Genomic DNA, 13,742 nt, shown 5'->3' with positions numbered 1-13,742 from the left:
GTATTAACATTGTCAAAGAGTTAAAAATTATGATGTAAATTAGTTTTGAAGTAATTATTATAAAAGTTAATAATAAATAGTTGTTCAACTTATGGATGGTTATAAATTGAGTTAAATATGTTTTTATTTCCTATGTTTTTTTAAATTGGTTTTTGTCCTAGTTCAAACTTTAAAGTTCTTGGATATTTGTAGTAAGGAAACTATTGAAATAAATCTTTGTCAATTTTTTACATGTCAAATGGATTTCTATTGTATACTAGTATGTTAAAATATTTTATGTCGATTCATGATGATGTGGATGTAACATTCATTTGTTACATCAAACAAAGATCTCACATCGTTCGGAGATAAAAACATTTCATAGTATATAAGTGGACACAAACCTCATTTTACGATCCGGTTTTGAAAGGTTGAATTAAGTTTAAAGTCAACTTCTTAAATTGGAAGGTTTCGAAGTGAGAGAATGTGTTGGAGATCCCACGTCGACTATAAATAAGAACATTTTATAGTAGATGACTGAGTGTAAACCTCACCTTACAAGTCGTTTAAGTAAAATTGAGTAAAACTTAAATATTTCTTAATATTCAATGAAAACTTTTCTTCCTTACAACTTAATTTTTTTATCATAAAATTATAAAATCAGAACACAATTTAATTTTAATTTATATATATATATATATATATATATTTAATTAAAATGCCGACATTATTCTGATAATCACAAATATAAGCTTTCATGTTTATAGGAATAAAGTATTTAAATTGATTATGTTTCTTTAAATCTATAAAAAATTTAGAAAAAAAAATCATAATCTAAATTGTTAATTATACAACATTGCATCTTTGAAAACATAATTTGCAATGGTATTTTGAATTTTAATAAAACATGCATGTATGTGAATTGTTATTATATTAAAACAACAATGGAAGGGAGACATTTAGTCGACTAGGTTTGTCTCCTAACATTTATAGGAAGAAGTCAACAAGAATCCCAAATATTAGGATCTTGATTTTTGACTTCCCACCTAAACATTGACTAAACACAACATTGACCATTAAATTAATCTTAATTTTCTAATTACCTCACATGGACGATTCCTAATCTACCAATAAAATATCTCCCACCGAACATTATTATGCTAATTCGGTTTAACAAACACCAAATTCTTTTTACAAAGTTTAATAATGTATTTCAATACCAAATCACTCGAATTTGACACTCATATACAATACAAAAATCACTATTTAAAAACCTTGATAATTTTTTGAAGGTGTATATATTATGATGAGAAAACGAATGAGAAAAGAAAAAGGAAAAAAAGAAAGAGATACATAATTACATGCATGGTAGTACCTCAATAATTAATCTCTCACTGTCTCTCTAAGTCTTGTTCAACATCATCATGCGTAGAAGGTTGGATTCTCTTCAACGATCTCTCTCTACTAAGAATCCTTCGAAACGAACTCAACCTGGAATTGGAGCCGTTGACTTTAGGTGACCCATTAGCGCCGTCGGAAGTGCCTTCCACGTTTTCGAGGAAAAGCGGGGCGGTGGGAAGAGCGAACCCGGTGGGGCCCTCGCGCTGGACCGGTTCTAGCGGGAGCGGTTCGGCCTTGGTTCGACAGAGGGGACACGTGGAATGCGAGGCGAGCCACGTGTCGATGCAGCCCACGTGGAAGCTATGCTTGCAATTAGGAAGAAGTCTGACGTGTTCTCCGTCTTCCAGAACGCTCAAGCACACGGCGCACTCAACGGCGTCGTTTTGGTGTTTGAAGGGGAAGGTGGGGAGAGCTGTGATGAGGGCAGGGTCGAGTCCGGTGTTTGGTGGTTGGGTTTGCGCGTGTGCCACGTGGAGGCTGAGTTGGTACAGGGCGCTCCGGCGCCGAGTTTGACGCCTGAGAAAAAACCTTGCGTAGATGTGAAGTGCAAAGACTAAAACTAACACCACCGATAGGGAAACTATGGCGGTGATTAGTATCCTCCGGTTGAAGCTGTGGTCCTGGAGTGTTCCAAACGGACTGTGCTCGTGATCGTCGTCGAAGTAACCCATGGCTAGTTAGAGCCTGTGTTTGTGAGAGAGTGAAAGAGGGTGTTGGTGATCAACATTGAAGAGAAGAGTGTGTTCAGGGTTGGGTATTTATGTATGGGGTTTTGAGAACTTTGTTTTGTGGATGAGTTGGTGGTGTTGAAAAATAAATGGTGTTTTTCTATATTGGATATTTTAGTTTAGTTTCTTCTTCTGTTATGGCTACAAAAGTCCATGGTTTTAACTAACAAGAAACTCCCATTTTGTCAAGCCTTTTGACTGCTCAACATCCACACTGCTGCTATCTCTATACGCTGAAAGGAGAACATGGAATCGGAGTGTGGAGAACGTTACGCAACTGTAACACTGTAACTGTAACTGTAAGAGTAAAAACTATTGTGTATTAAATGTATTCAAAATTTAATTATTAATTTAAGATATAACTTGTTTAAAGATATGTAAGCAAAATTATTATTATTTTGAATGAAACTACTTTATCACATTTTCGAATCTGATTCAATCTAAGGAAAACAGTTCATTTTTATATCAACATAAATTCAATTATAATAAAGTATATAAAATAAATGTATTTTTATATATAATAGAATTATATACTGTTATCTTAATGTGATAAAGTATGTTATAAATATAAATATATACTATTTAAATAGAAAGGAAGTTACATAGAAGGGATTTAAAAATAGTTAATGAAGGGGGTTTCGTTTTCTAACTTGTGAAAGTTGACTGCCGCAAATTTAGAAAAAGAAACGGATAAAGATAACATAAAATCTTGTACGTTGTATTTTGAAATATGAACGCTAAACCTGTTTCATACTTTAATGGAAAAAAATTGTTTGAATATATAAAAAAAATCCCCTTTTTTAATGTTTCAACGCCAGAATTCAACTTTGTTTTGAAAAGAAAACTTTACAAATATTAAAATATTAAAATATTAAAATTTAAATTATTTTTTTTGAAATTTTTTATTTTAATAGAGTATTTCAATGATGGTCAAATATAAAAGTATCAAATTTAAAAAAATGTTATTTTAATTTTGTACAAAATAATTGTTACAAACTTTAATAAAAAAATATAGCATATCAATAAAAAAATAACCTAGTAATATTAGAAACTATTAATGAATATCAACTTAAAAATAATTTTGACACATCCATAAATGATTCCAACAATGTAAACTATACAATAATTTATATTAACATCAACTTAAATTTTTGTACTAACATCAATAAAAATAATTTCATTCATATTGATAAAAAAATGTAGTTGACATTAATAAAAAAATTATATTACTAATAATAATTAAAAATATTTTTATCAGTTAATGCTATCCTAAAAAAATTATAAATTACATTCTAATCAAAGTTGGTAGAAAAATATCCTTAAAAACATCAACTAAAAGCAATTTTTATTGATGATAATGAAAAGGTTTATGTTTATGTTTAATATTAATAAAATTATTGATATTAATAATAAAATCCTAACTAAGATTAACTAATAAATAATATTAGTTTATATCAACAACAATCATTGATAATGATAACTAAAAGTAACTATAATCATGACAAAAAATTACTCTAACATAAGTTAAAATAATTTTAAACTTAATTAAGTAATTTAAGTTATAATTGAGATTAATTTGACTATATAAAATGAAAATCAAGAAAATAAATAAATATAAAAAACATAAATATTGTAATCCCATTTACACCTAACACAACGCATAACACCCTTCCCCGTTCTCTCTCTTTACTTCTCAAATTCTCTCCAACTTAATCTCTTATGTACAACATTTATTTCAGAATTTGATCACACCTCATACTAGTTGAGGTACATGAATCATTCTTATCCGATCAAATTTTTAATTTCTAAATAGAGTAAGTTTTTATTTAGATCTATTGATCTCAACTTTTTTTTATGATTTTATTAATCTTGGTGAAGTTAATTAAGAAAAGTGATTCTCTCAACTTATTTTACCATCTACTGAAATTTGATTATTTTTGGATAACTTACTCCAGGTCTCTAGATTATGCTTGGTTTTGGAAATTACCTTAAAGATAAATATTTCAGGTAAGGGAAGCTAGTTTTAACTTTTCAATAGTACCCTAGACTAGAGGATTTAGATGTGAAGGTGACGGTGATAAAAAATATCAAATTTCTCTTGCAGGAAAATTATTTGATGAAAATTGTTTGATTCTATGTTGTTTAAAAGTGTAAAGATATGATATTTTGATTGTTTGATATTTAAATGTGGTTTTTATGTTGAAAATATTATTGAATGTCGTTGAAGTGTGTTATGTATAGTTTGGAGTGTTGATTTTGAGTGAAGATTTGAAAATTAAGTTTGTTATGACACTTAAACTTCTAAGATTTCTCGCTTAAGTGAAAATAACACTACAACTAAGATTGTTCTTGGATCTATTTTTGCTCAAACAAAAGAATTTTTTATCAAACACGAAAAATACTTTTGCTCAAGCGAAAATAATACTGCAACTAAGTCTATTATTGGGTCCATTTTCGTTCAGACGAAGAAATTTTTGTTCAAGCACAAACAATTTTCTCAAGCTAAAAAAATTCTTTTTTTCTTTTCTTTTCTTATCTTTTCTCTCCTTATCTTCTTATTTATTTGAATTGGTTTATGTATGAATGCTTTTATAAATGAATATTAGTTTGCATGTTTAATGGAATTGTGAAATTTTCAAAATAATGTGTATTTCATGAGAATGATTAAATTTGTATGAAATTGAAGTCTTACATTTGAGATAAAGTATGTATTATTGTGTGATTTGTGTATTAAGTATTGATACCTATGTTTTAATAAAGATCCTCTAGTTTCATTGGTGAGAAGTTGATGAGGGAGTTCTTACACACCATGACCGTGTATAGACACATAGTATTGAATATTTGAACTTACTCTGTTCATTTCTTTTATATTCATTTGTAAATCTAAGTCTTGGGTATTAGATCAAACGTTAGTATCTAGTAGAGCCTACTTAATACGAGTCTTTCGGAAGACATCAATTGATATTTGTTTGTTGAATATCTTTAATGTATAGATCCATGTGGTCTATATAATTTTTGTACACTGATATTGGAATGAATTGAATTCTTGTGATTGATACATGGGTTATATATATATATTTATTTATTTATTTATTTTTTTATATGAATTTCAAATCTAATTGTTTTTTTTACTTATACTTTCATATGTTAGAACTTTATTTTATCCGTCTATTCTTATTTCTTTCTTATTGTTTTATGAATTACGATAAATATATTGTGTACACAAGCACATATAAATACAGGTACAAAAATATCTGGAAGTCTATATTCATTTTAATCTAGCTTGTAAATATTTTGTATTTATATAACTTTTAAATATGTACCATAAATATATTTTTAAAAATCATGTCTTGAAGTTTAGAATGTGTTAGATAGTTGTATATTTTTGGGATGTTACAAATATAAGAAATAAGAAAATATCAACAAATTAAATTTTCATCTTTCTTTTTGTATAAATTAAAAAATCTTAAACAAATATTTTTTTATAAATTTATAAAACTTTAATTTCTTCTAAAATTTTATATCTAAACAATATTTTTTTACATAATATAATTCTTTATAAAAATAAGACCTCCTTCTAACAACTATGTCTACAAACCTTATAAAGTTATATATCCAAACCCAGTTAAGGTTTTTTATTTTTTTTTCTTTCAATAGTTTCTTTAGTTACCGTGGTGGGTACCCAAAGACTTTCTGTGTGGAAATATGGCTCCATACACACATTATTCCGCGTGTCCTAGGACACATAACATAAACTACCTTTGCAACGAGTCATCTTTTATAATATTCAAAGTCTTTGAAAATGACAGAAAAAAAATACATTTACTTTTTTATAAAATACTTTTCGTTTCACAAATTTAACTTTAATTTTATTTTTAATTTTTAATTTTTAATTTTTAATTTATTATTTTTGCACCTGGATTAAAAAAAATCAGTTTTAGTCTTTAAAAGAGGTTAAAACTATTAGAAAAGAAGTAGAATAATTTAAAATTTAAAGATAAAATAATCATTTTTAAATTTGGAAGAAAATTAAAATCAAATTTATAGAACCAGAAGATATTTAAATTTTCTTTGTGCAAAGTTAATGCAATTTATTGGGCCATTGATTATTTTTTGATAAAGGTTGATGTAGCTGGATGCAATGTCATTCATCCTAATTTATACTATTATAATTAATTAATTAATTGATTGATTAAACAAATTAGACTTTTAAAAGTCAGATTGTGATAGAAGGCATACATTGGGAATACAATGGGAACTTCCAAGCTTTACGTTGTTAATCAAACAACTTAAACAAGGGAAACTTTTAACCCACATTAAAGGAGTCATTTAATAAAAATTAATATGCCTACACTTTTCTATAATTAATATTTTCTTACGTATTATTTTAACTCAATTTCTATGTATTTTCTACATTAAAAATATTCCCGCGTCAGCTAATAAAAGAACTATCATTAATACAATTTTATAAGAAAATATCTGCCATTGTTAATCAAACAACTTAAACAAGGGAAAGTTTTAACCCACATCAAAGGAGTCATTTAATAAAAATTAATATGCTTACACTTTTCTATAATTAATATTTTCTTACGTATTATTTTTAACTCAATTTCTATGTATTTTCTACATATAAAAAATATTCCCGCGTCAGCTATAAAAGAACTATCATTAATACAATTTATAAGAAAATATCTGCTAGTTGCTCTTTTTTATTCATCTTTTAAATACTTTTACAATCTTTATCTCATCCTTTCTTTCCACGTTATCCATTGTATTTATTATTATGTTTATTCTATCACATCTCTTTCTTTCTCATAATATAAACATTTCTGAAATGTATTTTTTTAAACATACCTAAAACTAAATTTTTGCTTTAAAACTTAACCATTAACTATATGCACACATAATAAAGGTTTTAAAAAAAAAGTATCGTAACATTTCGTAATAATTGATATAATTTAATATAAAGAACGCTACTGCTACTCTTTTTCAAAAGCAATATATTATTTTATAAATTTTAAATGAAAGCAGGATATAAAATGTGTATTTCAATATACTGAATAATTGTAAACTTTTATTAGTTATATTATAATTATTAACAACTTTTCACTTTACCTTAACATTTTAAATGGTTCCATGTGATAATTTTTTGTAAATAAAGACAACTTATAACTTATATATAACAGTTATAATCCTATTTAAAAATAGAAGATGTTATAATATCAATTGTCACCTATTTAAAAACAAAAAATATAGATGATGATTTTGTGACACAATTATATGTAACACTTTATAAATATATTTAACTATTATAATATAAGTTCTATTAGTTTTTATACAAGTTTGGAGTTTTTCAAAATATTTCTATTAAAAGATTATGTCTTATAAAAATAAAAATATCTACACTATAAGGTTTAAAACAACATTCTAAAGTCATCCAGAAACTTTGACATTTGTATAATTATCTGCTCGTGTACATATTACAATCATCGCAGTTCACAACACAAACAAGAAAAGTAGAAGTAAGCTAGTGAAAATAAAATTTTATAATATACACAATTCAATCAAAGAAAACCAAATTACATGGATTCTCAATTATTTAATCTTCTTCAAATCTCAACACAAAACAATAAGAAGATCTCACATAGATCATCAGTGAAGCTATGAGATCTTTGTTACCACATAAGCATCAATACTTAATACACAAACAAACATCAGTTCATACATTATCCTAAATGTATTAATTCAATTTCATACCGTTTTCATCATACAATATCATTCAAAACGCAATTCACAACATTCAAAATCTTGTTTAACATAAAAAAAAAACACAACACTTAAATAATAAACCATCAAAATCTAATATTTCTACAAGTTTAAAAAGTATATAAACAAACAACATCCTTGCAAGATAAATTCAATATTAGGACCACGTTCCTCCACATCCAGATCTTCTAGCTTAGGGTACTATTAAAAATTAAAGTTAGTTTCTCTTACCTTAATTGCTTGCTTTCCAAGCAACCTCTAGAATTTTAGTCTCTCAGTCTGGATAAGTTTCAAAATATAAGGGCTTAATGCAAGTTATCCAAACAGAACAAAAATTTAGTACATAGTAGAATGAGTTGAGAGGATTACTTTTCTTAATTGACCCCACCAAGATTGGTGACTAAATCCTAATAAAAAATAGATAATAAAGGATCTTTAGAGCAAATATGAATTTACTATGTTTGAGAATTTGTTCGGGTTTAAATGTTCCTTAATTCCCCAGCTACAGCGTGATGCGGTTATATTCTATAATAGATGATGTATGAAGTGAGAAATGAAGAGAGAAGGAAGAGAGTTGGAGAGATGGAGAGAGAAAAAGAAAAAAAAAGGTATCGTTGGGGGTTCTATGTTTTATTTTTACGTTGTTACACTATATATCGTCTATTCATTGCCTACAAACGACGATTTTGAGAGGAATTGTCGCTTATACTTAAATATTCAATATAGACGATGATTATGATATATACATTTATTTTGCTTACCCTTTCAATTTTCTTTTTCTTCACGATTTCTTTTCTGGTGCAAGTTTCTTTTCTTTTTTTTTATCAGCAAAGAATTAATTAAATTAAAAACGGGACACTTAAGGGGTGTCCCAACCCGTATACAAAAAGCACTTATAGCTAGGAACACAGAGAAAACTGTAAATGACTTAGAAAAATAGCTATAAGTGACTTCTTCCTCCCAATCAACCATGACCTGCATAAAGTCCATTGGGCTTCGACAGCAGGGATAGACAAGATCCCTCTCTTCCATTCATTCCTAGTACAAAACCCACCAATAGGTATGGGCATAGTCAATACAGCAAGGTAGCAGAGACCAATGTCTGCACACAACTACATACCTCCGTGTCCAACAAAACATCCACAAAATTCCTATGTTCCCATCAACAAAGCGAGAACCTATTATCATTCCCTGTTATGGTATATAGCATTGGGTGGGCATGACGCACCTACTATCCTTGAACCATTCCATTCCATATCTGCACCATACCAATCCAAACCTGCACCAGAAAACTCCACGACTCCACCTTATACCGAACCCAGCCACTGCAGCACCCTCATCAAAACAGGCCGAAGCCGTTTCACCAAAACGCCCATAAACAACACCTCCAATTAACATTGTACCTGCAAACAACAGATGCGCCCAGGCTGCTGAACATCCTACTAACATCCCAGTCTTCATTAAACCCTTCTACCTTTCCTGAACCGGATTACTCCATGATGATCCTTTAGTTATAGCTCTTAATACAGAGCAATGGATTCAGGACCCAGTCCACGAAAGAGTAATTGAACCTGGGTACCCTATACTTCATCCATAACCAAGATTTCAGCTGGGCTTGCTAGAACATTTCTTCAGCATCTACAACTCCTTGCTTGAACACAACCAAGTTCCTATGTTCCCATACACTCCTCACTATGGAAGCCCATATGCCTTTCCAAACCATCTCTTGTTTGTTACTGACCTGAGTTAAAGAGAAGCTTTCAAAGTGATTGTGCAATGCATTATGTTGAACAGAGAGTATGCCAATCCATCTATGACACAGGTCCCAAACGCGCACGACCACCTCACACTCCAACAATAAATGTTGGCTGGATTCCACTTTAGAAAGGCAAAACACACAGGATGTGGATTCCATCGTCACCCCCTCCTACTCAAACATTCTCTAGTTGGTAGTCTATCCAGTATGGACCTCCATGCAGTAATCAGAACAGAGGGAAAGGCCTTGGCCTTCCAAAGGAGATCGAAGACACCAATACGAGTGCCATTACCTCTTATGCTCTCATAAGCTGATTTCATTGAGAAACACCCCTTATTATTAATCCCCCACACCCGAATGTCTTGCTCCTGCCTTTTAATAATAGTCCTAGATATGTGTGTATATAGGTCCTTCTCCAACACCGCTTCCCACTCAAATCTAGCCCGCCTCCACCTTAAGTTCCATCTCTATACATCCCCTTCCCACCCACCTACCTCTTCTACTGTTTGAGTCTGATTGCACGATATGGAGTACAACCTGGGAAATTCAGATTTGAGGTTGGTATTCCCAATCCATACGTCTTCCCAAAATTTTATTTTGTCACCATGCCCTATCCTCCAACTCATTTCTGCTTGGAACCAACCCTGTCCTCCACCCTGCATGCATACTTTACGGAGATTCCTCCACCACCAGGATTGCAACCTAAGTGATGATTGCGACCCCTCACTTCCTTCTCCATATTTCGACTCCAAAATGTCCTTCCATCGTCCTTTTTCATCCGAGAGCCATCGCCATTTCCACTTAGCCAACAAAGCATGATTGAAATCACGTACATCTAGAATCCCCAGCCCTCCTTCCTGTTTTGATTTGCACACATTTTTCCAACTGACCCATGAGATGGGCTTCTTCTCTTTCCCCCAGCCCCACATAAACCTTCTTTGAATACTATTAATGTTCTTACAGACCGATTCCGGTGCTCTGAAAATATATAGATAGTACAAGGGTACCGCTGTGAGCACAGATTTAATAATACAGATTCTTCCTGCCATTGATAAGAACCTCCCTCTCCATGTGCTTAGCCTAGTTTCCAACTTATCAATGACTGGCTCCCAAAACTTCTTCCTCCTCAGATTGCCTCCCACCTCAAGCCCTAGGTACTTAAAAGGAACTGCCATCTCCACACAATTCAAGGTCTTCATATAGCAAAGGATATTATTCCTGTGTACATTGATGCCTGCAATCTTTGATTTGTGGAAGTTAATCTTGAGGCCAGAAGCAATCTCAAAAACCCTAAGGACAGCCTTTAAAGTCACCACATTGCTGAAAGAGTCCTTACAGAAGAATAAGGTGTCATCAACGAACTGTAGAATACTTAACTCAACCTCTTTCCTCCCAATCCTCAAACCGGATAGTAAGTTAGCCTTTGCAGCTTGCCTTACCAACCCAGTCAAGCCTTCCGCTACAATCAAGAAGAGAAACGGAGCAAGTGGGTCTCCCTGCCTCAAACCTCTCTTCGGCTTAAATTCATCTGTCGGGCTCCCATTCACCAACACAGAGATAGAAGCACTTTCCAGACAACCCTGGATCCAACTGATCCACTTCATATGAAACCCCATCTTACGCATCATGTCGTAGAGGAATTCCCATCTAACCGAATCATAGGCTTTTTCGAAGTCCACCTTTAGACATAACCCACTTTGTCGTCGTCGTCTGATGTCCTCAATCACCTCATTAGCCATTAGAACACTGTCTAATATCCCCCTATTCTTCAGAAAAGTCGACTGACAATCATCAATAACCGTGGGCAGCACTTTCTTGACCCTTTCAGCTAACACTTTGGATATAATTTTATACATAGCACCAATAAGTGAAATAGGTCTAAAATGATCAAGAGAGACAGGGTTCCTAACTTTAGGAACTAGTGCAATGAAAGACGCATTGCACCCCTTGGGAATAAAACCTGTTTCATGAAACAAGTTCATCACTTCCATAAGATCTTCCTTCACAACCTCCTAACCCTTCTTCAAAAAATTGAAGTTAAACCCATCAGGTCCAGGACTTTTTGATCCTTCGCATTGCCACACGGCATCCCTTACTTCTGTCTCAGAGAATCCCTCTATCAGCCTCAAATTATCTGTCATAGATAAAGACTTAAACTCAACTGCATCGAGTCTTACCCGTAAATCTTTTGTTGCTCTAAATCTGTTTTCAAACCACCTTCTTGCTTTAGCACGAACTGTACTAGGCTCCTCACACCACAATCCTCCTATCTCCACTCCCTTCACCTCATTCCTGCTTCTTCTCCATCTCAGCGAAGAGTAAAAGAGCTTCGTGCAGGAGTCCCCATTCTTCAACCAGCTGACTCTGGTCTTCTGGCGCATAAGAGACTCAAGCTTATTATCAACCTCCTTCAGCTGGCCTACTAACTCGATCCTCTTCATTCTATCACAACCCACCAGATTGTCATTGCAATCTTGACAATCATAGTCCTCTATCTCCTGTAGAATCCTCTTTTTAGTCGTCTCCAAATTACCGAAGATGTCCCTGTTCCATACTTTTAAATCTCCCTTCAACCGTTTCAGTTTGTCTTTAACCTTCGTGAAACTACTCCCTTGTACTGTGTATGTAGTCCATCTATCCTTCACCATTTCCATAAATCCTTTCTCTGCTAACCAGGCATCAATTGTTCTGAAAGGTTTAGGACCCCAATCCTTGTCCACAAACTTTACTACTAACGCATAGTGGTCGGATACTTCCCTACGTTGCACATACTGTTTGCACAAAGGCCACATTTGCATCCACTCTTCCGATACCAACACTCTATCAAGCCTACTCTTCGCCTTCCCATTGGAATTGAACCAAGTAAAATTCTTACCGACAAAAGGGAGTTCGATCAACAAGTTGGCGTCAATGAATCGGTTGAACTCTCTTATTTCACTTAATTGAGAGCCCCTTTCCTTCGTGCCTTTCCTTTCACCATGACTTCTTACTGCATTGAAGTCGCCACAGAAACACCAGATTAGATCATGGGATGCAGATTTGATGCGTGACAGCTCCCCCCACAAAACCTTCTTCTCCCTCAAGGAGCAGGTGGCATAGATATTGACCACCACACACCTGCAATTAGCTTTCACATGCTGCCTAGAAACTGCTATATACCCCTTCCCCATAATGTGGCTGTCATAAATAAAAGCATTTGTGCTCCACATAGATAGCAAACTTCCCCCACCATTATCCCCTTCGTAATGCACCCATCCAACATTGTTATCCCCCCATAGCGAATAACACCTCGCATCCGAGAGCTGAATCGCTTTAGTTTCTTGCAAACAAACAAAAACCGCATCTTCTTTAGCTATAATGTGCTTCAAGTACCTAGTTTTGATACCTCCCCCCAGCCCTCTTATGTTGAGATTTATTATTATCATGACAACCCATCCTTATCCCCCTCCTTGGCCAGTTTCGCAACCCCCATGTCTCTCTCTTCCATACACACATATTCTTGGATGACTTCTTCTTCAATCCCATGACAGAAAATCCCTGATGTTTTTCCAATCTCCCACAACACTGCTGGTTCAGCCCCATTGCCTTGTTCGCACAGCCGAGAATTACAGTTATAAATGTATCCATCCGAGATTGAGGCAGAGATCTTACCTTCTTGTTGATGCTTGGACGGTGCGGAGCGAGCTTGTTTCTCGTGTAACCTTACAGACCGCCTCCTTTGGGGTAGAGATGAATCCCCCAAATCAGTGAGCCCTTTTTCCTTACGCTGACGGAGTGGAGGAGACCACAAGCCTGTAATTCGTTCCGAGTAGTCTCTTGAGTGGTTTCCCCCTTCGACCACTATGCCTTCTCCATACCTCTGATACTCATCTTTCTCCGTTGACCCATACTCCCCATTCTTGTCAAGCTGCACACCTTTCATTGACCGTGTAACTCCCTCCCAATTCTCTTCAAACTGTGAATTGCGGTCGTTAATACGTGCGTGCGCCTCCTCTATTGCCCCCTGCATCCCACACGCGTAACCTTCACTTTCTTCCTTTCTCCCACAACACTCCCTAGCTGGCCTTGGCCCACCTTCAAAGGTAGAGAGGGATTGGTCCCTTCCTGTCCCG

At 33.4% G+C, this 13,742-nt stretch overlaps 1 protein-coding gene across 1 annotated transcript; it reads right to left on the bottom strand.

Moving 5' to 3' along the window:
- Window positions 1–1,167: 1,167 nt before the first annotated feature.
- Window positions 1,168–2,430, bottom strand: LOC137835413 (RING-H2 finger protein ATL40). Its single transcript, XM_068643916.2, has one exon. The coding sequence runs from the start codon at window positions 2,049–2,051 to the stop codon at window positions 1,371–1,373; it is 681 nt and encodes a 226-aa protein (XP_068500017.1). The 5' UTR covers window positions 2,052–2,430; the 3' UTR covers window positions 1,168–1,370.
- Between the last annotated feature and the right edge of the window lie 11,312 nt (window positions 2,431–13,742).

This window comes from Phaseolus vulgaris, chromosome 5 (genome assembly GCF_051622355.1).
Source record: "Phaseolus vulgaris cultivar YP4 chromosome 5, ASM5162235v1, whole genome shotgun sequence".
Classification (NCBI taxonomy): Eukaryota; Viridiplantae; Streptophyta; class Magnoliopsida; order Fabales; family Fabaceae; genus Phaseolus; species Phaseolus vulgaris.
Note: the sequence above shows the minus strand (reverse complement) of the source record. Positions and strands in the feature narration are given on the sequence as shown.